At 55.4% G+C, this 20,710-nt stretch overlaps 12 protein-coding genes across 12 annotated transcripts; 8 read left to right on the top strand and 4 right to left on the bottom strand.

Moving 5' to 3' along the window:
• Nucleotides 1-62: 62 nt before the first annotated feature.
• On the top strand, nucleotides 63-1,318 carry BZA05DRAFT_410178 (EXS family-domain-containing protein). The gene has a single exon (XM_051484869.1). It carries the CDS (start codon nucleotides 214-216, stop codon nucleotides 1,099-1,101), a length of 888 nt encoding a protein of 295 aa, XP_051335838.1. The 5' UTR covers nucleotides 63-213; the 3' UTR covers nucleotides 1,102-1,318.
• A 51-nt stretch (nucleotides 1,319-1,369) lies between these two features.
• Nucleotides 1,370-3,179, top strand: BZA05DRAFT_410176 (uncharacterized protein). Its single transcript, XM_051484868.1, has one exon. The coding sequence runs from the start codon at nucleotides 1,439-1,441 to the stop codon at nucleotides 3,110-3,112; it is 1,674 nt and encodes a 557-aa protein (XP_051335837.1). The 5' UTR covers nucleotides 1,370-1,438; the 3' UTR covers nucleotides 3,113-3,179.
• Nucleotides 3,180-3,218: 39 nt separating this feature from the next.
• On the top strand, nucleotides 3,219-4,860 carry BZA05DRAFT_177786 (CoA-transferase family III domain-containing protein). The gene is made up of 3 exons (XM_051479275.1): nucleotides 3,219-3,430; nucleotides 3,484-4,146; nucleotides 4,208-4,860. Exons 1-3 carry the CDS (start codon nucleotides 3,369-3,371, stop codon nucleotides 4,632-4,634), a joined length of 1,152 nt encoding a protein of 383 aa, XP_051335836.1. The 5' UTR covers nucleotides 3,219-3,368; the 3' UTR covers nucleotides 4,635-4,860.
• A 681-nt stretch (nucleotides 4,861-5,541) lies between these two features.
• Nucleotides 5,542-7,729, top strand: BZA05DRAFT_410174 (histone acetylation protein-domain-containing protein). The gene has a single exon (XM_051484867.1). It carries the CDS (start codon nucleotides 5,663-5,665, stop codon nucleotides 7,565-7,567), a length of 1,905 nt encoding a protein of 634 aa, XP_051335835.1. The 5' UTR covers nucleotides 5,542-5,662; the 3' UTR covers nucleotides 7,568-7,729.
• A 738-nt stretch (nucleotides 7,730-8,467) lies between these two features.
• On the bottom strand, nucleotides 8,468-9,699 carry BZA05DRAFT_378998 (Spo11/DNA topoisomerase VI subunit A; the record flags this gene model as incomplete). Its single annotated transcript, XM_051481876.1, has 1 exon — nucleotides 8,468-9,699. The coding sequence occupies exon 1, from the start codon at nucleotides 9,608-9,610 to the stop codon at nucleotides 8,468-8,470; it is 1,143 nt and encodes a 380-aa protein (XP_051335834.1). The 5' UTR covers nucleotides 9,611-9,699.
• A 432-nt stretch (nucleotides 9,700-10,131) lies between these two features.
• Nucleotides 10,132-12,357, bottom strand: BZA05DRAFT_343177 (Metallo-dependent phosphatase-like protein; the record flags this gene model as incomplete). The annotated part of the gene is made up of 7 exons (XM_051481072.1): nucleotides 10,132-10,640; nucleotides 10,691-10,768; nucleotides 10,824-11,184; nucleotides 11,237-11,382; nucleotides 11,439-11,550; nucleotides 11,617-11,948; nucleotides 12,192-12,357. The coding sequence occupies 7 exons, from the start codon at nucleotides 12,355-12,357 to the stop codon at nucleotides 10,132-10,134; spliced, it is 1,704 nt and encodes a 567-aa protein (XP_051335833.1).
• A 151-nt stretch (nucleotides 12,358-12,508) lies between these two features.
• On the top strand, nucleotides 12,509-13,156 carry BZA05DRAFT_177625 (uncharacterized protein). Its single transcript, XM_051479274.1, has one exon. The coding sequence runs from the start codon at nucleotides 12,737-12,739 to the stop codon at nucleotides 13,109-13,111; it is 375 nt and encodes a 124-aa protein (XP_051335832.1). The 5' UTR covers nucleotides 12,509-12,736; the 3' UTR covers nucleotides 13,112-13,156.
• Nucleotides 13,157-14,110: 954 nt separating this feature from the next.
• On the top strand, nucleotides 14,111-14,631 carry BZA05DRAFT_448538 (uncharacterized protein; the record flags this gene model as incomplete). The annotated part of the gene is made up of 2 exons (XM_051487259.1): nucleotides 14,111-14,126; nucleotides 14,186-14,631. 2 exons carry the CDS (start codon nucleotides 14,111-14,113, stop codon nucleotides 14,629-14,631), a joined length of 462 nt encoding a protein of 153 aa, XP_051335831.1.
• Nucleotides 14,632-14,793: 162 nt separating this feature from the next.
• On the bottom strand, nucleotides 14,794-16,646 carry BZA05DRAFT_410158 (Mu homology domain-containing protein). The gene is made up of 6 exons (XM_051484866.1): nucleotides 16,436-16,646; nucleotides 16,237-16,365; nucleotides 15,930-16,159; nucleotides 15,365-15,854; nucleotides 14,943-15,309; nucleotides 14,794-14,874 (listed from the first exon to the last, which is right to left on the bottom strand). The coding sequence occupies exons 1-6, from the start codon at nucleotides 16,472-16,474 to the stop codon at nucleotides 14,837-14,839; spliced, it is 1,293 nt and encodes a 430-aa protein (XP_051335830.1). The 5' UTR covers nucleotides 16,475-16,646; the 3' UTR covers nucleotides 14,794-14,836.
• A 643-nt stretch (nucleotides 16,647-17,289) lies between these two features.
• Nucleotides 17,290-18,160, bottom strand: BZA05DRAFT_410156 (ribosome biogenesis protein Nop10). The gene is made up of 3 exons (XM_051484865.1): nucleotides 17,970-18,160; nucleotides 17,679-17,728; nucleotides 17,290-17,620 (listed from the first exon to the last, which is right to left on the bottom strand). The coding sequence occupies exons 1-3, from the start codon at nucleotides 18,095-18,097 to the stop codon at nucleotides 17,604-17,606; spliced, it is 195 nt and encodes a 64-aa protein (XP_051335829.1). The 5' UTR covers nucleotides 18,098-18,160; the 3' UTR covers nucleotides 17,290-17,603.
• Nucleotides 18,161-18,295: 135 nt separating this feature from the next.
• On the top strand, nucleotides 18,296-19,734 carry BZA05DRAFT_410154 (WW domain-containing protein). The gene has a single exon (XM_051484864.1). The coding sequence runs from the start codon at nucleotides 18,445-18,447 to the stop codon at nucleotides 19,258-19,260; it is 816 nt and encodes a 271-aa protein (XP_051335828.1). The 5' UTR covers nucleotides 18,296-18,444; the 3' UTR covers nucleotides 19,261-19,734.
• BZA05DRAFT_410153 (ankyrin repeat-containing protein YAR1) lies at nucleotides 19,734-20,674 on the top strand. The gene is made up of 2 exons (XM_051484863.1): nucleotides 19,734-20,046; nucleotides 20,136-20,674. Exons 1-2 carry the CDS (start codon nucleotides 19,836-19,838, stop codon nucleotides 20,534-20,536), a joined length of 612 nt encoding a protein of 203 aa, XP_051335827.1. The 5' UTR covers nucleotides 19,734-19,835; the 3' UTR covers nucleotides 20,537-20,674.
• Nucleotides 20,675-20,710: the final 36 nt, after the last annotated feature.

Raw genomic sequence — 20,710 nt, 5'->3', positions numbered from 1 at the left:
ACTATTCTTCTCCGGATTCTACCCGGTCGAGTTCAAGGATTTCTGGATGGGCGACATGCTGTGTTCGCAAACCTATGCGCTAGGGGTTAGTTTGACCTTCCAGTCACCTAATTCACGACTAACTATCCGGTGTAGAATATCTCACTCTTCTTCTGTCTTTACAGCAATAGGTGGGATAACCCGGCGCAATGCAACTCCAACCACTCTCGCCTGATGGGATTCTTCACCGCTCTCCCCGGAATCTGGCGTTTCCTCCAGTGCGTCAGGCGTTACAAGAACTCGAAGATGTGGTTCCCGCATCTGGTCAACGGCGGAAAGTACCTCTTCACCGTCTGCTACTACATGACCCTCAGCATCTGGCGTATCGATAAATCCAACCAAAGCTTCAAGGCGGCGTTTATTGCGATTGCCAGTGTGAATTCCATCTACACCACCGTATGGGATGTCGGTATGGATTGGTCACTTCTGGACCCATATGCGAAGCAGCCCTTCCTCCGCAAGAACCTCGGATTCAAAAAAGCATGGCCTTACTACTTAGCCATGTTTGTGGATCCGATCCTGCGGTGCACGTGGTTTTTCTACATCGTGTACGCGCACCAGCTGCAGCACTCAGCACTGATGTCCTTCATGCTGGCCGCCGCCGAAGTCCTGCGACGATTCATGTGGTGTTTCTTCCGCATGGAGAACGAGCATGTCGGCAACGTCGGCGCAAACCGCGCCTACCGCACCCTCCCGCTCCCCTACCGCTTCCCCAGCGAGACCCCATCATCCACGACCGAAGAGGAAACCGAACCCATCGACATCACCAATGCACCCTCGGAACTCGATCTCGAGCGCACCGATACCCTCCGCCGCCGCTCCTCGCGCAACAACGCGCCGCCGCCCAGTCCCATGGTCCGCACTATCACACGGGTCGGAAGAACGGTCAATCAGGCACATTTGCAGGATTACGAGAGGAGACGCACGGATGATCATGAGGAGGGCGAGGTCAGTGGCGAGAGTGACGATGAGGAGGACGGAGAGGACTACTATGAACGCACGAGAGAGGCGGAGGGGACGACGAGACGCGGGAGGGCCGGGACTGTGGGAAGTCGCATGTAGAATATTGGTTGTTTTGTCTGTTGCTTTACTGTTCTAAAAGAGGGGGGAGGGGGGGGGGTATTTTCTTTGATCTCTACTTTGTAGTCATTTGCTTGGATTTAGTTTTCTTTGGAACTTTTAGTTTGTTGCGTGGAATTTGGGGGGCACATAGATGAAATGATGGGGGTACACATACTGATAATGATAAGACGTACGGTAATTGCCGTGATGATAGAAATTACTTCCTGATATCATACTCAGACGAGCTTACATACTACTAAACCCGAGTGCTCGCCGATGATCCCGAAGCGTGCATCGCTAAGCGCGAAACCCGTCATCCCATATTTCCCCCACCTCAATGCCGCAGCCACAGCCACTGCGCCTTCTCCTGCGGCGCCGACCGCCTGGTCCGTACCGACTCTTCAGACCATTCACTTCACGACGCTACACCTCCTCGCAATCCACGAGCTCAATCGAGACGCCACCACCGCCCACCCAGCTTCCACCCACCCACCCCTCCACGCGCCTCCAACGCACGCTGCAAACCCTCCAGACGACCGGCCACGGCCCCTCCTCGCGCATCGAGCTCGCGCTCCGCGGCCTCGAGCAGCGCGATGCACCCACGCGCATCGCCGTGATCGGCGCCATCGCCACCATCGTCCCCTCCCTCCTCAGCCTCGCTTCCTCCGCCGCCGAGGATGATCTACACGCCTGGATCGCAGCCCACGACAAGCCCGGCCGCGGCTTGTTGATCCGGCATGGAGCGGCGCCGAAACTCACGACGCCCACGGGCTCGCCGCTGTCAATCCTGACGGTACCAGTGCCGTTCTTGAAGGATGTGGAGCTTGTGGCGACCGCGCACTGCGGCAGCGATCCGCTCGTGCCGGTGTTTCAGGCCGCGGATGTTCCCGGCTCAAGGGTGTTTGAGTACCCCGTGCACAAGGCGGTGTTGTATGCAGGTGAGGGGGCGGATGGGGTTAGGAGGCTGGTGGAGTTCCCGGTGCAGAGGGGGGAGGGCGAGGGTGTGTTAAGGGTGTTGGCACTGCCGGGAGCGGCGAAGGCGGTGGAGGAGGGGAAGGTGATGGTTGTGGATCCGACGAGCGGGCAGGCGGTGGAGCGGGTGAAGGAGTGGCTGCTTGAGGGGACTGCGTCGCCGGCCGATGGCGGGGTAAAGCCCGTCGTCAATGCGCTCCTGCGCGACATTCTCTCACATGCCCGTCTCTCACTCGCCTCGGAGCTCGTCGAGCCACCGCCATCGGCACAACCCGCCGCGGAGAGTGACACGGCCGAGACCCTTGCCGCCGCTATCGGCATCTGGAGCCACTCCGCGCACCTCGAGCTTAAGTCCTCGATCGAAACCGCGTTCGCGAGCAAGGAGTGGAACAAGCTGCACTGGTACAAGCTGCCCTACCGCATCGACGACGTGCCGACCATCGCACGGTACATCCTGAAGACCGGGTTCCTGCCCGAAGCCGAGGGGGCAGCCACATTCCTTGCCGGACGGATGCTCGGCGCGGGATACAACAAGGGCGCGCAGATTCGGACCACCACCGGCGACGTGGTGCAGTCAGATGGGAACATCGCGCCGACACATATCCCCCTCCAGCGCGAGGCGGCGGTGAATGAGCTGGTGCCCGTGCTGCACGCGGCTGGGCAGAGGTTTTTGTTCAAATCGCTGGGTACGACGGCGCAGTTGGGCGCGCTCTCGGCGCTACTGGTCGCGGAGGATGTGAGCTTGTACTCTGCGCTTAGTGTGGCGGCCCTAGGGACCGTGGGGAGCGCGATGTGGTTGCAGAAGAGGTGGGGGAGCGAGAAAGTGAAGTTTCAAGAGGCGGTTAGGGAGAAGGCGAGGGTGGCGGTGGTGGAGAGTGAACGGTGGGCTTGGGGGAGGTTGAAGGAGGGATTGGTGAAGGTGGTGGATGATGAGGTGGAAAGGGAGAGTAGGAGGAGGAGGATGGTACTCGAGGAGGAGATCAAGGAGGGGCTAGAGATATGTAAAAGTGAGAGCATATGTAGAACCAAAGGCCCATAGATCAAAGTCCTCCATCAAGTATCAATCATTATCGGTGATCGCTGGCGGTATATTGCCTATTGACGCTCGCCTGCTAAGCGATAGCACCACCATATTCACCCAACCTCGGGACCTCGGATCGATCCCAGTAAACTAGGTATCTTCCCCACATGTCACCTGCCAGCCTGAGTTATGTGGATGTAGCTCCCATTCCATAGCTTTCCCCAGACATTTGCTTCTTCCCATCTCCCCGTTGGCCCGCAACCACACAACCACGATGACGTCTCCTCCACCCCTCACCAACCTCCGTGTGCTCGAATTCGCCGGGTTGGCGCCTGGGTAGTTAAATCCCATTCTGCTACATTTAATCCTGTGCTTACATACATATCCAGTCCCTTCGCCGGCAAGCTCCTTGCCGATTACGGCGCCTCAGTCCTACGAATCGACCGGCCCAGCAGCAGCGCCAGCAGCGACCTCCTGGCGAGCCGCAAGCGCAGTCTCCGCGTGGACCTCAAGTCCGCCCCGGGCATCTCTTTGATCCTCCTACTCGCGCAGCGCAGCGACATCCTAATCGACCCGTTCCGGCCGGGAGTTCTCGAAAAGCTCGGTCTCGGTCCCTCCGTGTTACTCGCAGCGAATCCGCGGCTGATCTACGCGCGTATGGCCGGGTTCCGGCGGTCAGGACGGTACGCGGCCATGGCGGGGCACGATATCAACTACATCGCTGTATCGGGGGCGCTAGCGATGCTGGGGCGCAAGGACGGCACGCCGTATGCGCCCGCCAACATCCTCGGCGACTTTGCGGGCGGCGGGATGGTCTGTTTTGTGGGCGTGCTGCTGGCGCTGCTGCATAGAGCCGCGACGGGGATGGGGCAGGTCGTCGAGGCGAATATGGTCGATGGGAGTGCGTACCTGGCGAGCTTTCCGAGGTTTGCCATGTTAAATCCCGCGGCGGGAAGGGGTGGCTGGACGAAGGGTAGGGGCGAGAATTTGCTGGACGGCGGCGTGCCGTGGTATGATACCTACAGGACAAGGGATGGCGGGTTTATGGCTGCGTGAGTCCCCCCTTTCCCCCTCCAGCCGCAGGCTTCCCGGACTGATAGATGGGGGAAACAGCGGCCCACTAGAACCGCATTTCTACGCAACCTTTCTATCACTGCTCCTACCCGCGCACACCTCCAAGTCGATCCCAGACCGCGACGACCGCGCCAACTGGCCAGTGCTCAAGGCGCTCTTCACGGAGACATTCCTGCAAAAGGACCGTGCGGAGTGGGAGAGGATCTTTGACGGGAGCGATGCCTGCGTCACCCCCGTAAAGACCTACCAGGAGCTGCGGGAGGAGGGGTTCGAACATGCGCCTGTCGTGACGCTGAAGGAGAGCCCCGCGTTGCCGGCGGGTGAGGAAGCGTGGACGGGAGCGGCGCTCGCCCCGGGGCAGGGTGGGAGGGAGGCGCTCCAAGAGTGGTTCATGCTCGAGGAGGGGAGGCATTGGATGGATGTGGAGGAGGGGGCTACGCTGGTGGTGGGGAAGGCGAAGTTGTAGCTAAGCTGCCCCGGGAGATCAATTGGCTGTGGCGAGATCTCCAAGAGGCCGAGGGTCCAATATCTACTATATATATTGCGTTTGATACCAGCACAAATCGTACGAAGCGGGTTTAAGCTTACTGAAGAGAGAACATCAATTTGTTGCATATGGCTTATATAGACACTATGGAGACCTGGCTGAGCTTACCAGAGAGATAAATTGAGTTTATTGCCGCATACGGCCTTTATAGACGATGGCGGCCTCATAGGTGACCTTTCCTGCTAGCTCCGCACACGAGCTTATTACACATTAAAGATAGGCCGATGTTGATTGTGACATGTTTGCCTGATTCATCCTTTACGGATATCACTCGTTTGCTCGTATCGTTGTCACGCGTTTGTTTCACTGTTTGTCGTGTGTTTGTTTCTCCTACATCTGCCGACTTGTGGCTTGCTCATATCTCTCATGTTCTGACGACTGTTTGCTCTCATTTCTGTACGATTGAGGATCTGCTGTCTTGGTACCTATAAAAGGGTCTGATACTGCCCACCTAGCTAGACTTCATCTCAGACATCTTGTTCGGTCGAATATCATCACGCATATCCACCACCAAAACTTCAACAGCCGATCTTCAAATATCGCCGAGTGAGAACTTATGATTAATTCATGCTTCCAGCCGTCCATGTCAAAATACAAGCAAGTTCCAACATCAATAGCAACTCGAATGCAATTCAATTTACATGGCGCTCTCTGCTTTGTTAGGACAGCTGTGTACTATAGTGTAGCATGTTAGCACAATGGGAACTCGAGTAGCGATACGTGCTAGACTAGCGGCTACGGCGGACGCGTGACGCCTGATCACGTGCCTGAAGTACTTTACACATCTTGCCCTTCGCGAATCGCGACCCGTTTTACACTTGGATCGACCAGAACCTGACAACACAAACACCCAACAACAACAAATATACCCACAACCCATATACCTAACAACACAAACAATAGAGTGTCCATTCCGCAACAAAATCCACGTCTCAAGACCATCGTAAATGGCGCCTCCCACCCATTCCCGTTCCGCGATCGCTACAACGCTCACCGCCCTTCTTCCGTCCGACCTTGCGATCTCACTCTACCACATAGCGACTTCCCCCTGCAAAACCAAACCTCTGTTTACGCCCGCACCCAACAAGAAGCCATCGCCCACAACGCTCGAATCGCACTTCATCGCAATCTCGCACGACGACGTGCTCGCCTTCGCGATCGAGCTGCTAGTCTACACCCTCGTGCAAACCGGCGAGCGGATAATCTTCGTATCCAAAGCCGACAGCAGTGGCTACCTCCCGCCGTCCGCAGCGTCGTACAGCACCTCCAGCTCCTCCGAAGCGCGCATATCGCTCGTCCGCAGCGTCGCCGAAACGGCAGTGCGCATCGTCCTCGACGGCGCAAAGGCGGCAAACCCGGAGGCTAAAATCACCGTTTCTCTCTTCGCTAGAAGCCAGTCCGCATACCTGTTCCCAAACTCGTTCGAGAATAAGAATAAACATGTCCTTGAGGATAGGGGGCTGATCGCGTGGTGGTGTCGTGTGCTCGATCCCGTGTTTCGGCAACACTCGGCCGCCGCCGCCGCCGCCATGACCGGTGGTGCGAAGGCGTACCTGCTTGTCCCGGGTTTTGACCGACTACAGACAAAGAAGCTGTTCCCAGCACACGTCGACGGTGATACGGCGGAGTGGATCGTCGGCCACCCCCTCAAGATCGATCCCGAGCGCGACCTGCTCGTCCGCGAGATCATCCCGCATTTTCCGGACGATCCCAAGGCTCGGTTTCTGGACGAGCTTAATGGCGACGGAACTGGGAAGAAGAATGCCAAGTGCACGCAGCGCCCGAAGCAGTGGGCTGGGATCACGACGGTCGAGCACTTCTGGGACCTCATGAGCATGCGCTCAGAGTGTGCGGGCGGACGGTGTGTGGGGTTTATATGGGTTGTTATAGAGGGCGATGGGAGTGTGCGGAAGACAAGTTCACCGACGGAGCCAGAGATTCCGCTGAGTCCGCTTGAGTTGGGGAGAGAGACATCACCGGTTTCGAGTTCATCCCCAGTCACACCTTCACCTCCATCTGTCCAGCAAATCGACTCCGACAGTTCGAACTCCCCACCACAGCCCACCGCATCCCCGCCGCCATCCGGACCGCTCTCACCGCCACCACTAATAATCCCCCCGCTCTCATCCTCGACCTCGACCTCCCCCAAATCGCCCAAGAAGCGCAGCCACAGCACGCTCCTTATGTCGCCGCGCAAGAAGAAGCTGCGCACGCTCGATACGGAGATCTTGCAGCGCAAGCAGCCACTCGTCAGCTCGGCGGTGGTGCTGGACGAGAAGCGGTACCAGCGCACGATCGATGCGCTGCTGAACCATACCGACTTTAAGACGCTCGAGCACGCCAAAGCTGGGACTAGGAAGTGGGTCCAGAGCTCGTATGCCGTCGTGAAGAGTAGTAATGTCATCATTCGCGACGGATGGGATTGGGGCGAGGTCGTCACGGGTAGCCTCCAGAGGGTGCAGAGGGAACGACCGATGGAGTCGGTCAGGGCCGGGGTCAATGTGCTGGCTGTTAGGAAGAGGGAGACCGCGGCGCCGGCCGTAAATACGCTGCTTCCGAGGAAGAGGGAGAATAAAACTGCTCCCGTCGTCAACACTTTACAGCCGCGGAAGAAGGAGGCTGCCGTGGTCAACACTCTGGTGCCGAGGAAGAAGGAGGCGGCGCCGGTGGTGAATGTACTCGCTGCCGGACTGGTTAGAAAGAAGGAGAAGCCTCAAGAGAACGGCGAAGAGCCAAAGGCCAACGTATTGGCCGGTGACCTAGTGAAGAAGGAGGTGGAGGAGGAGAAACCAGTGGTGGAGAAGAAGAAACCAGTGGTGGAGAAGGAGACACCAGTGGAAGCCGAAAAGTAAGGCGCATATGGGGATTATTTTTTTGCTTGCTGTTTTGCTGTTTTGCTGTCTTGCTGTTACCCTTTGCGATTTATTTTATAGGAATGCAGCGTGGAATTAGATGAGTGTATGATAGTTAGACCACGATTTACGAAATGGATTGCAGCGGTTTGTAAAATAGACAGGACCTTTGTGATGCTTGTGGCTATGCTCCCGTGATCGTCAAGTCACACGTCCTCACTCACTCCAGCATATCCATCACCATTTCCTCCTCCAACATATCTCCCTCCTCGGAAGTCTCCTCCTCCATGACCCTTCCCTCCCCCCTCATCCTTGGAATTAGATGAGTGTATGATGGTTAGACCACGATTTGCGAAATGGATTGTAGCGGCTTGTAAAATAGATAGGACCTTTGTGATACTTGTAGCTTTTCCGGTGATCGTCAAATCACACCTCCTCACCCAGTACAGCATGTCCATTCCCATTTCCTCCACCGTCTCTCCCTCCTTAGATTTATTGGGGAAGGGAGCTTGAATGTGGGGTTTTGAGAAAGACTGACGCTTTTCCTTTCCATTTAGTCATCTCATTTGTTCTTCTTTCTTTCTTTCTTTCCCTTTTTATGCGCGGATAGGCCGGGCGGAGAGCAATAGGGAACCCACATCGAGCTCTTGGCCAGCGGTCGGAGACAGTGGGGTGGAACTAGATGTGTATATACTAAGGTCGAATGCTACGATGATGAAACAAAAAACAATTACCCTCCTCAGAAGTCTCCTCCTCCATGACTCTCACCGCCTCTGCCTCCTGTTCCTCTTTGATCCTCAGTTAGACCATGATTTACGAAATGGATTGTAGCGGCTTGTAAAATAGACAGAACCTTTGTGACACTTGTAGCTCTTCCCATGATCGTCAAATCACCCATCCTCACTCACTCCGCATATCCACCACCCCCTCCTCCACCACCACCTCCCCCTCCTCCGCCGTCTCCTCCCCACCCCTCCCCTCCTCCTCCTCCTCAATCCTCCCCGCCACCCACTTCCCCAGTCCCTCCCCAAGAATCTCAATCTCCGCCTTCACCCCAACGAACAGCATCCTCTGCAGCGCTGTCCTAACATCCCCCCTCGCCCTGCCCAACAACTGCTGTGCCTTCCCGCGATCCCTCAGTCCCATGCTCACCCAGCCCTCCTCGCCTTTCACATCCCCCCACCTCACGCCCAACCACCCCCACCCCCCTCCCCCCACCCCCACCCCCACCGTCAGCGCAGGCCCCTCATGCGCAAGCGCCCTACTGCCCTCCGCAACAGTCAGCATAATTTCGATCCCGTAGGGATCGAGATCTACAAGCGCGTAGACCCTGCGCCCCTGCGTGGCCAGCAGCGACAGCAGCTCGCGCGTCGCGATGTCGGCGTACCCTTTGCCCGTTACTAGTACGCCTGCCGTGCGCAAAGGCGTGAAGGAGAGCCGGTGGAAGATTGATTCTTTCTCTATGTAGAGAACCCACCCACCCCCTCTTCCGCCCTTCTGCTGTGGCGGGGCCACAGCGGCGGCAGAGGGGATCAGTGTCGGCGCCTCGCACAGCACGCTGTGTCCGCCACCACCAGCGGTATGCAGGACCAGGCCGCCGCCGCAGACCAGCCCTTTAGCACCGGCAACGACGCCGAGCTCCTGCCGCCGCACGCCCAAGGTAGCGGCAAGATCGTCGAGTGCCCTGTCGACCACCGCTTGACTGCGGAAGACGGCGGGGTGGCGGTAGAAGATGTCGCGTTTTGTGGTTGTGGTGGGGGGCGAGGTGGAGGGGGTGGAGGTGAGGTGCGTGTGCAGTGTGCGTAAGAGGAGGGCGTATACCGTGAACCTGTGCGAGTGCGTGGGCGTGCGGCCTGGGAAGGTCAGGGTTGTGGGGGTGGGCGGGGTGGTCGTGCGGGATAGGATTGTTAGGGTGAGGGGACGGTTGAGTGATAGGTCAGTGTGCATCGAGGTGAGGAGCGCGTGGATGCGAGAAATGAGCGCGGCGCGGGCTGTGGTCGCGGGTGCGAGCGCTGAAGGGGACGCTGGTGGAGTGGTCGACATGGTGATGTGCAGTGGAAATGGTTAGACGAGTGATGTCGAGTGTAGTGGGAGAGTGAATGCGAGTGCCGAACAATGAATGATTACACCAGTCCTCACTCGTCCACACACAAGCTGCAATGGTAACACAAAATACAGAATATCGAGATTACATAACCTTGTTCACAGTATCTCAGAGTATTTGAATTTGCAGACGGGTAGTCAAAACATCTGCGGATATACCCACCCAATAGCTCGCCCAATTTACCAACAACGAAGAAGAGAAAGAAGAAGAATAAAAAGAAGAAGGAGACACCCGTTTGTGAATGGAAAAACCTGACAGACAAGAGAGAAACACAACACAGACAAAAACAACCAAAGTAAGCCAGCCCCCCACCTGCCCTAAACTTTCGGAAACTATGGCAAACAGCAGTACACGCCGATACGATAACATTCCTCCAGATGGTAAGCCTTCTAAATGTCGTGTAGTAGTTCCAGAGGACTTAACCTCCTCTGCTAGCGGCCCCTAGATCAGTATCAGAGATTTAATCGTTTCGCGCAGTGGTAGATGAAACTGACATGCTGATTCTCCTGGCTACTCTGTTCAGCTCTTTGTCATTGTCAGCTTCCCTGACCGCGCGGCTCATGGCCTCCGCCTTGGCGTCCTTCTCCTTCTTCTCGACCTCCTCGTGCGTCGGCGGCAACCTCTCGTTCTGGAGGTCAACCTTCCGGGCATCTTCGAACGAGGTGATCGCCTCCTTGATTCCCTCAGCACCCAGCATGAGCGTACCGGCGGGGAGCCGGCCACCAGTGGCAGTCTTGAGCTCCGTAACCCTCTCGGATTCCTCACGCAGCACCTGGAAGACGCGGGAGAGGCGTCCTATCGCTAGGATCTTGTTCTTGATGGCACGTCTCTTGTACTCGATGCTGTTTACGTCGGGTTCGGTAGTAGTAGGCGATTGCAGAGGGTCCATGGAAGTAGCCGAGAGCGGGGTCTCCTCCTCGAGTTCTTCCTTGGAGCAGGTGTTGAGGATCGCGATAAGCATATCGGTAACTACCGGCCATATTAGCATCGAAATGAGTCTGTATATCCGAATTGCTTACTCTTCTCTCCTACGAAGGGAAGCGACCAGGTGAAGACGTCCATGAAGTTAGGCAGCCAGTAAGGATGAGGAGTGCAGTCTGGAAACATGTCAGTCAGCTGTCACCCAAAGCGACACAAGACAAGGCATCTTACTGAATTGGCGAATGTTCATGACATTGTTCTCGTACTTCAACACGGCAGCCTTATTATTGTAGACATCCAAGTAATTCGGGGCCGAGAAAATCGTCATGACACTGGGGAATCCAGTGGTCTTCGTTTTCCTGTACATCCTATATCCAGCATCTTGAGCTTCGTGGGCGCGGATGACCGAGAGGAGGTTGTTCTTCTCCAGGAACGAGCACGCGGCGGGATACGAGAAGAAGTACGAGCATCCGCGGACGTGGTTGTGGATGAAGAAGTCCGAAGTCTTCTCCTGGCCAAACTCCTCCAGCGGATCTGCCCACAGGATATCGCACATCAAGCCGTGAGTAGGTGGCTCACGGAACCGGTCGATCTACTGTATGTCAGCTTGGCCGCGATCCAATGGTAATACAGAGATAACGCACGCTCCGCAGGTCATCCAGCGTGTGGAGCTCTGGACTAAGACCTCCGTGTATGCACAAGAACTGCTTGTTCATAACAGCAGCTAATGGCAACGAACAGAAACTGTCCATACAGGCTTCATAGACGCGTTCGGAATACTTGTGTTTGCCTTTTCGACTCAAAGTTAGCAAGCAATCGGCAGTGTGGGGTCGGATCTCAGCGTACACTCGAGCTTGAAAGTGAAGTAGTCGGTCAAATGGCGGCACTCGTGGTTACCTCTCAGTAACCAGAGAGTATTCGGGTACCAGATCTTGAGGGACCAAAGATACAAGACACACTGCGATCGCACAGAGTGTAGTTAGTGCCCACACCCAAGCTTTGGGGGAGGGTTGATTGTCAATACCTCGATGCTGAAGTATCCTCTGTCCACGTAGTCACCCAAGAAGAGATATCTCGTTTCTTCCGGGTTTCCTCCGACCTCAAAGAGCTTCATCAAATCGTAGTACTGCCCGTGAACATCACCGCACACGGTGATGGGAGCATCCATCTCCAGCAGGTTAGGCTCCGCTTTGAGAATCTCGGAGGCGCGCGAGAGAATGAAGAGTGCCTGCTCCTCGGTGAGGCGGCCTTCGCGGTAGAAGTGCTGCTTCAGGAAAGCTAGGTTGGGCTTCGTGCGGTCATTGGGGTCATAGAATTGTTCGTCGGTCGGCTTGTGGAAAGCAGGAGCTTGAACATCTACAGTCGATCGGTATCTCTATCAGCAAACACGCACTCGGAAACATCTATGTAGCGACCATGGGCAGGTGGCAAATGCGATGTTGCGATGCTGCGATGCGACGAGGGCAACACGAACAGCACTCAAATTCATCCAGCTATCCCTCGGCGACGGCGATGGGCAAGACAAGCATCGGGACGAGCTCTATAAGCAAGCAGACCCCGCCTTGGATGCCGACACGGATAGAACTGAATCTGACTGACCTTTGCAGACTCTCTCCAGAGTAGAAACCTGGGTCCCGTCCTCCATTGTGTGGAGTGTGAAGTCAATCTCCGGCGGAGGTCGCTTCTCATTCACGGCACGTATCGCATTTTCGAGCTTCTGGGTGTTCTCCAGCGCAGCTGTCGATGAGGGCGGTGCGTCGGCCATGGTATGATGATGGTAGTTGGTGTGCTTTGGTTGGGTGGTGGTAGATAGATGGGATTCGTGGATTCCGAGGTGTTTCTTTGTCCGCGCTGGAAAACACGGACGGCTGGGGGGTGTGGGGGGGAGGGGGGTGTGGGGAGACGAGACGACGAGGGGTGAGAAGTGTGGGGTTTTGGTGTTGTATCGACGACGAGAACCGGGGATGTGGGGCAGGAGGATCAACGCAGAAGAGTTGAAGTGAAGAAGGAATCAAGTGGGTAGTTGATGTCCTTGGGTCTGGTTTGGATTATTTTTCAGGGGCGCTCGACTTCACGGGATTCGTAGGAGAGGGAGCGAGGCAGGATAGCGGGAGGGCTTTCCCGCTTGGAGCTGGGTTGGATGGATGGTTGGATGGATGGTTGGATGGTTGGCTGGGTGGATGGTTGGATACCTCCTAAGTACCTATGCGATAGGGGAGATATGCGAGGACGACGACGCCGACTGCCTTGTGATGATTGAGGTGAAGCTGCTGGACGCGGGGAAGCCGAGAGTCCCGTTGGAGTGTGAAGAAGCAGAAATCTCAGACGACGAACGACAGCTTTCTTTCTTTCTTCTTTCTTTCTTCTCGCACTTTCACGGCGGTCGGCGAAGGAGAAGAATACGGACGACAGTTCTTTGGGAACGGGGGGTGGGTTTGAAGGGAAGCTATCGGACTGGGAGCAGACTATTGTCTTTTAGCAGCTCTGTATGGCGGCGGACGATGCTGAAAGCACTCTAGAGAAAGATGTTCAGCAGTTGCTGAGTGGGCGCTGGCAGTCTGCAGAGGGACAGAGAGAGGGACAGAGCATGCCCCGCCCCACCCTTGCTCGCTAGGCAGATGCAATCATGACAGCCACATGTTCGCATTGTTCGCATTGTTCGCTAAAGATACGGCGGTGGCTGGTGGGAGCAGGCCCTGACGATTTCCATGGAGAGTACACACGAATCGAGACGACAGGAAATGGGAACTCAATGCGAAGGGGAAACCTGTCGATGGACGGAGGGAGATCCGCCATCCGGCCAGACTGTTCGCCGCGTTGCAGTACCGTAGGCAAACAGGATGTGGCGATTTGTCGGCCTGAGCTCCTTCCTATGTCGACTGCGATCTCCTTCCTCTGCCGACTGTGATCTCCAGTTCTCAATCCGCAAGGTTCAGAGGTTCTTGGGCCCTTTGTCCGCCCTTCCGTATCCATCCAGCGATCCTCTTCACCGGCTCAAGACCTAGCCCTTCGTCGCAGAAAGTGTGCCCTTCCAAGTTCCCCTTCACGAGCCAGAATGGAGCCTTCGAACAAAGGAAGAAAGTAGCTGCGAAGCAATCAGTCCCCTCTCACACCGTAAATCATGAAGGGAATCTTACGTTGGAGGGTGAAGTGACTGCAGCTGAAGATGCTGTGAGGTAAGATGAAAAGCCGAAACTCGACAATGTTCTAGGTACCTATCTCTGGATTGTGCTCTCAGGTTCGATCAAAGAGTTCACGATTTGCGCTGCAAGCTCATGCAAGGCTTTGTGAACGCAAACTTCATTCACACGACATGGGACTATGTACTCTACCTGTACTCATTTATACTCCCACATAGGGCTGTCTGTACCCATTCACCTTCGTCGTCGCGGCAGAACTCGTGTCGACACTCGAGCTGCCTTGCTCCCCCCGCCGGCCGGCCACAAAGAAGCTTATCCTGATCCCTACCTCCCCATCACGAATCACGCCCCCCACTCACCACCAACAAAGCTCACAACATGCACGACCGCGGCGGTGAGCCTCCCCTCCTCCCCTCCTCCCACCCTCCATCACTCATCTAACACCGAATCTAGCAAACCACCACCTACAACAAATCCCGCTCACTGTCTCTCCGGCGCTGCAGCTGCCCGTGGCGGTGACGTTACCATACAGCTACCAGAGCCCACTTCCGCTGCGCCTGCCGCCATCGTCGAGCGTTTCCATCACGTCGCCGTCGGGGAACGTAAGCCAAACGCCGGCGGAGGTGGTCCACAGCTGCCACGTGCTGCTGTCGCACCTGCAGGCGCAGCGGGCGGCGGCGGAGTCGGCGGTGGCAGACTGGGAGGGCGGGATTGCGGAGCGGGAGCTGATGGAGAAGCGCCGGGTCGCCCCGGGATACTTGGATACGGGCATTCAGATACTAGAGCCTACGCGGAAGAACCAGGAGAGTCTGATGGATCAAGTGAGTGGCGAGGATAAGGCGAAGGACGCAGAGGTGGGGGAGGAGTTGGATCGCGTTTTTGGGAAGATGGGCGTGTAGATGGCCTACCTAGATGGCCTACAGATCCGAGGCGTATTGTTCGTGATGCTGATGAAGGCATGACGACGAGGCAAACGAACTGAACTGAACTTGCCCAGGGTCATGATCCTGACCCGGCCCTCGCACGTTCTATGTACAATACACAACACACCAGAAAAAAAAATATCATTATACGAAGATTACATCACGCCGCGAGCTCTTAAAATCATGTCTGTGTGGGTTCCGGCAATCGAACGTGGTAGTCTGGGGGGGGCCAGTGGTCAGTTCTATCACGAACAAGCAAGCAGGAAGCAAACAGGAAGTAAGCTTACCAGCAGCGCAAGAGATGTATCTGACCCAGGGCAAACTGGGGTACTGCAGCTTGGGCTCGATAATCTTGAGATATCTGACTTGAATTCCCGATGTTGTGAAGTACGGAATCTCAAACTTTACACTTATTGGTCGCTTTTTCCGCTCCGGCTCGGCCTCCTTGACACTTGGTAGTCCCAGCTCGGCGCGCATCAAGAACTCCTTACCACCTCCAAACTGCTTGATCTTCCAGATGATGGCCGCCTGCTCCGGGTGGTACGCGACTGAGCCGATATTAGTCCTAAACCGGGGGGTGTCTGCGTCCTCGGGGACGGGCACGATGATCTCAACGTTATTCGCGGTCGACCGTCGCTTGAACTGTGCTTTGGCCTGTCCACGTATATTAGCGACGGAGAATATCAGCGCTGATCCGGGAACCACCGACTTTAAGCATGTACTCGATCCTGGAACCAGAGTGGCTCTCGATCATGCACTCGACCCAGATCAGCGGCTTGACCTGGGTATTCAAGCGGTAGCTCATGAGCTCAAACTCTCCATCCGGCGGGATGAAGCTTATGGTGCGATCATTTTCGAACCTCGACAGCCGCACGCACTGATGGAACTTGACATCCTCCATCTCGATAGCCTTTCCTCTGCTTGTCCGTCCGGTATTCTCAAACATGACTTTGTCGTTGAGTCCGAGCCGCAGCTCCGGCATGCCCGAAAGGTAGCACTTCATCTTGACCGCGCCGAGAATCTCGGAGCGCAGCACGTTGCCGTTGCTGTTGACGAGAAGGTTCAGGGATTCGATCACGTCCAAGAAGACTTCGTTCTTGCGGTAGCGGATTCCCTCGGACCGCCAGCTGACGGCATTGGTAACAGCTATTGGTGGCCGCGCTTGGATCTCTAGCTTGTGGGATTCCTGCGTGATGTACCTTCAAGTACCGGAAATATCAGCCCCACACTCCCCAATCCCGCGAGTCACCACCACCACCACCACCACTACTTACTCCTGTAGGATCTTCGTCTCGGTGGTCTGTGGGTATCCGAAATCCATCATCTCGTCCAGCAACTCATAGATGATGACAAAGTTGTCCCTAATACTCTCCTCCTCCAGTTCCTTGAAGTACTCGGTAAAGACCTCGACGATCTTGTGCAGGAACAGCAGTATCTCCGCGGCATTGGAGTTGCGCTTCGTGATCGCGAGGACGTAGAGATTGTTGTGCTTGATGTAGAGGTACTGCACTTGTCGTGTGAGCGCGGGGTAGACGGACGGGGGACGGACGGGGGAACGTGTGAAGGAGGACAAGTACGCACGTTGATGCCCTCGTGCGAGAAACACGGTGGCACAGCAGAGCTCTCCTCCTCCGCCTCGAGAAGGAGAATCGGAAACTTTTCAACCGCGGACATGGGAATGTCTCCCCTGTAATTCCGCGCCAGGAGGGTCTATATTGAGGTTGAGGTCAGCCTCTCTCGAGCTGTCCCATCGCCGGCTGTAACTAGGTCACTGCTTTACCTTGCCCTTGAGGTCCAGGAAGAAGATTGCAGAAGCCATGTCGAGTTACTCTGCGTAGTCGATCGAAGCTGCTTGCTTGCTGTGGAGGGACTGGAGTGTACTATATCGTCGAGTAGAGTAGATGGTGATGTTGATGTTGACCGTTGGGTGACGCCGCCCTCCCTGACTATCATACGCCGTAACTTTCAACCACCACGGCAGGAGCTCCACACACCACACGTATCCCCACTAACGCTCTTCCAGCCTCAGCTTAGTCACGCCACCTTTTGGGGCGTCGGGTAAAATACTGCAGCTAGCGCCAACGAAACGACTACAAAAGGGCACTCACTTTTTTCCCTTCTGTTTCTTCTTTTCCCTTTCTCCTCATGCGTCCTTTTAGACAGTGCCGACCGACATGTCACCCCTCGACAACGGGAATTCTTCCCAGTCTTGGTTGTAGTTGTCGATTCAGCGATTTCGCGACGCAAAGAGGAGATCCTTTACGGGACGGGGACCATAAGAACTGTCTGGGTGCTTTCTGTTACCTAGCCGGTGTCAGAGGTCCTCGACATATCGTCATGAAAATGATTTTCGAGTTTTATTCTGTGATCCAGTTCGATGAACCAGAACTGTGTTCAGCAGTCTCTGCGGGATATCGGACCAACTGAAGCATGGATATTTTACGGCTCAGCTAGTCACTCGACTTCAACGAAGAACCGCCTGTGAACGAGTTTGATCCTGAGCAGAAACAATCATCACGAATTTTGGCAGCCATCCGAGCATGGCGGAGGACGGCCTGTGAACGAGTTGTATGCTGAGCAAAAACAACACGAAGTTTGGCAGCATCGAGCACGAGCACGGGCACGAGTAATCACCTCGAGAATCTATTCAGCCCGGCCATCAAATGAAGCAGCAAAACTCTGACCAACCGGCTGCGCTCAGTTTTTGTTATAATACAAACGCAAGCATGGCACAGGCGTCGTGAAGAAGAAAAAAGAAGTAAATCCATGTCATGTCACGCAGAGAAGAAAAAAATTCGCAATCCGAACGCAGCATAGCATAACCCCGAGTAAAACGCCAAAAATTAATCAACGACGCAGCTCAGTACGGCACCATCGCAGTAGTCCGGCAGAGAGCAAAGCAAGCCCGTCGGTCCCAGCGTGCTCCGGCACATTATGAAGTATCCCGTCTAGTATTTCCTCTCCTCTGTAACCTGTGTAAGCGCGAGTCGGGAAACGGCGAGATGAGGGGCATCGGAAAATACCTTGTTGGCTGAGAAGGAGTCCATATCTCTTCTTGAGGGTCACACGATGCCTGTATCGTCGAGTGCATGTCAGCAAAAGCGATTCTCTCCATTGAGCCAGCGCGAAGAAAAGGTAAATGTGGAAAGATTGATATAGTATCAGAAGGAACAATTGGATAAATTTATAATTTGGAGTTAATCCTCATGGGGTTTTTTTTGCGTATTAGGAAGCCAAATACTCATCATTATATCAATGGGAAGGGGATGAAGAGTGAAAACGTGGAAACGTGAAGCGCAATGGAGGGTACGGACCTGGAGTACTTGTCATCGGGGGAGAATCTGGCGGGATGAGCAGACTTGGTGATGGCACCGACAGTCGTCAACTTCTTCAGCGTGTAGATGCGCTTGCCATTCGGGTCGAGAGTGTACATCAAATGCATGATGGCGGTTGTGGGGGAGATGGAAGATGTGGTGGATCGTCTGGTGGGTGAGGTTTTATAGAGGATTGTCGGACGCGAAGAAAAAAAAAGGCACAAAAAGACAAGTGAGCGACAGAGCCGCATTCCACGCACGTGAGCCAAGCCAATTTAAGCCGAGCATTGCTGGTTTCGAGTTGCTTGCTCGTTCGGTATTTGTAGCAGATGCATAAACGGAACCAAGCATCCTCTACTACCCAGATCTATCTTCCGCACACGCCGAACTCTTTGCATTCAACGAAACATACGACCGACCAACCAACTACGCATAGTCCCACCCTACACATCGAAAATCAGAGTCCGGAATAGCAATGTCCTCGCCAGTCGCCTCCGTACCACAGCTTCCGGACGAACCGAAAGAGGCACTGGAGGACCCACCACTTCCCTCCAAGGAGACATCTGCGACGACGGTGGTAGAGACCGTTTCTGAAGACAACAATGCCGAGGCGGTCCCCGACTTAGCGGCAGATGAGGCTGCGGCCACCGACGACGAGAAGGAGGAAGGGGAAGAAGAGACTCCGCCACTGCCACCCGGCCCACCCCCAGGAGACTCACTGGAAGAAGGCGATGACGGATGGCAACCGGTGTGGGATGCCACCTACGGCTCCTATTACTTCTACAATTCGATCACAGAGGAGACAACGTGGACAAACCCGCGGGTGCCAGACGCAACACCAGCTATTCTAGCTGCAGTCGCCGACAGCAGCAGCGCAGCAATTCCCGACGACCCCGACGATCCCGCTTCTGCGGCGGCATACCTTGATCCACTGCAGTACAACCCCGCAATACACGGAGACTACGACCCGACAGCACCGTATGCGCAGCCCCGCGAGAACCCCAACGCGCAGGCCGGTGACTACACCGTGACTGCGGCGTTCAACCGCTTCACGGGAAAGTTCACGCCATCGGCTTCCAAGCTTGTGCCGGAGAATTTCAATGATGAGCACAAGTCGAAGAGGCAGATGGAGTTCTATTTTGACGTCGACGCGGCGGCCAATAGTCACGACGGAAAGAGTCTCAAGGCTGAACGCCAGACGAGGAAGCTCAGCAAGAGGGAACTGAAGGAGTTCAAGGAGAAGCGGAAGTTACGTAAGGAAGAGAAACGGAAGGCCTGGTTGAAGGACTGAGTATATGGCCCTGCACCTGTTTGTTTGCAAGAGGGGTTTGTGGTTCTGTATAACACGGGGACATGTGGAGCATGGGCGTGAGTCTGCGAATGGGCGTTAGATGTGCTTCTTCTTTCTTTGATGACAGTCCGGCTCTGTCTTTGCATGGGTGCTTGCTCGTCGTCCGGTGTTGGGTTTACAGGGTCTAATTCATTTTTTTTTGCTACTTTATTCCTTCATTCCCTTTCTCATCATCTCTATGTATCTCTCTCTACTTGCTTGCCTCTGGCACACAGTTTCGGCGTTGTTTGCTTTTCGAAACAGTCTACTACAATCCACTCTACATTTGAAGACTCGCAGCCCTATGCAAATAGATGATTTCCGCCCTCCGTGTTCCGAGTGGTCGAGTCGCAGGAGCGAGTGAGACGGCGATATCCACAGCACCAGCATAAACAAGCTCTCATCAAATACTCTAATCCTAGCGCGCAGCGCCCCCCCCACCAAAGTTCAAAGTTCAAAGTTCGACACTCATAGTTTTCCACCTCACCGCCGCATCTCACCAAATTTCCACCGCCCACCACTACATACTCGCAGCCATGACTCCGCAACCGCCCCAGCCCACCGAAGACCAAACCGAAGACCTCCTGTACTTCGCGCGAGCCGGCGAGACCGCCGACTTCGTGCAGGCGCTCTCGGAAACCAAAGCGGCCCTCCCGGGACTCACGGACGCCGAGATCCTGCTCGCCGCAAGGGACGAGCACTCGCAGAACAATGTCCTGCACATGACGTGCGGGAACGGACACCTCGGTTCGCGCCCTCTTATCCGTTTCGTACATGTTACATAGTGGGGGAAAGGAAGGAACGCTAATCTTTGGGGTGTGGTGGGGAACGAACAGAACTGACCAAGAAAATCCTCTCACTGCTGCTGGCGCCGGTTGCGCCCGATGCGCCGCCGCACGAGCTGCTGTCGCAGAAGAACTCGGCCGGAAACACGCCGCTGCACTGGGCGGCGCTCAATGGGCACCTGCCGGTTGTGCAGACGCTGGTGATGGCCGCGAACGCCGACCCGACTATTACGAATGCGGCCGGGCACGATGCGGTGTTCGAGGCGGAGGCGAACGAGAAGGGCGAGGTTGTGGACTGGTTGCTGGGACACTGCGAGGGGCTCGAGGAGGTGATCAAGGGCAGTGTTGACGGCGAGGAGGAGTTTAGAGTCGCTGCTGGCGAAAAGCTCGAGGAGGGGAAGGGGAAGGAGGTCGAGGTTGTAGATGTGGAGATGGAGATGGGCGAGAATTAAAAGTTTGGGTTGGCTGGGCTGGGTTTTGGGGGCGTTATTTGTTTTCTACACCCAATTTACTCTATATAGCGAGAAGAGATTCGATTGGAAGGGACTTCTGGCACTGGTACTCGAACATCTTACAAAATGGGAAAACGTCTCTTCAATGATCTTCAGCATCACAAGATATCACCT

The sequence above is a fragment of the Tricharina praecox genome (assembly GCF_024521635.1).
Source record: "Tricharina praecox strain CBS 144465 chromosome Unknown BZA05scaffold_31, whole genome shotgun sequence".
NCBI lineage: Eukaryota > Fungi > Ascomycota > Pezizomycetes > Pezizales > Pyronemataceae > Tricharina > Tricharina praecox.
Note: the sequence above shows the minus strand (reverse complement) of the source record. Positions and strands in the feature narration are given on the sequence as shown.

Coding starts and splice junctions, on each gene's coding strand:
- BZA05DRAFT_410176 (XM_051484868.1), top strand. CDS start 1,439: ATGCCGCAGCCACAGCCACTGCGCCTTCTCCTGCGGCGCCGACCGCCT.
- BZA05DRAFT_410174 (XM_051484867.1), top strand. CDS start 5,663: ATGGCGCCTCCCACCCATTCCCGTTCCGCGATCGCTACAACGCTCACC.
- BZA05DRAFT_177786 (XM_051479275.1), top strand. CDS start 3,369: ATGACGTCTCCTCCACCCCTCACCAACCTCCGTGTGCTCGAATTCGCC. Junction 3,431..3,483: donor TTCGCCGGGTTGGCGCCTGG/GTAGTTAAATCC, acceptor ATACATATCCAG/TCCCTTCGCCGGCAAGCTCC. Junction 4,147..4,207: donor GATGGCGGGTTTATGGCTGC/GTGAGTCCCCCC, acceptor TGGGGGAAACAG/CGGCCCACTAGAACCGCATT.
- BZA05DRAFT_410153 (XM_051484863.1), top strand. CDS start 19,836: ATGACTCCGCAACCGCCCCAGCCCACCGAAGACCAAACCGAAGACCTC. Junction 20,047..20,135: donor GTGCGGGAACGGACACCTCG/GTTCGCGCCCTC, acceptor GGGAACGAACAG/AACTGACCAAGAAAATCCTC.
- BZA05DRAFT_410156 (XM_051484865.1), bottom strand. CDS start 18,097: ATGCATTTGATGTACACTCTCGACCCGAATGGCAAGCGCATCTACACG. Junction 17,729..17,969: donor CCCGATGACAAGTACTCCAG/GTCCGTACCCTC, acceptor TCGACGATACAG/GCATCGTGTGACCCTCAAGA.
- BZA05DRAFT_410154 (XM_051484864.1), top strand. CDS start 18,445: ATGTCCTCGCCAGTCGCCTCCGTACCACAGCTTCCGGACGAACCGAAA.
- BZA05DRAFT_410178 (XM_051484869.1), top strand. CDS start 214: ATGGGATTCTTCACCGCTCTCCCCGGAATCTGGCGTTTCCTCCAGTGC.
- BZA05DRAFT_410158 (XM_051484866.1), bottom strand. CDS start 16,474: ATGGCTTCTGCAATCTTCTTCCTGGACCTCAAGGGCAAG. Junction 16,160..16,236: donor TCTCGCACGAGGGCATCAAC/GTGCGTACTTGT, acceptor CGACAAGTGCAG/TACCTCTACATCAAGCACAA. Junction 15,855..15,929: donor GAGACGAAGATCCTACAGGA/GTAAGTAGTGGT, acceptor CGGTACTTGAAG/GTACATCACGCAGGAATCCC.
- BZA05DRAFT_177625 (XM_051479274.1), top strand. CDS start 12,737: ATGGTTGGATGGATGGTTGGATGGTTGGCTGGGTGGATGGTTGGATAC.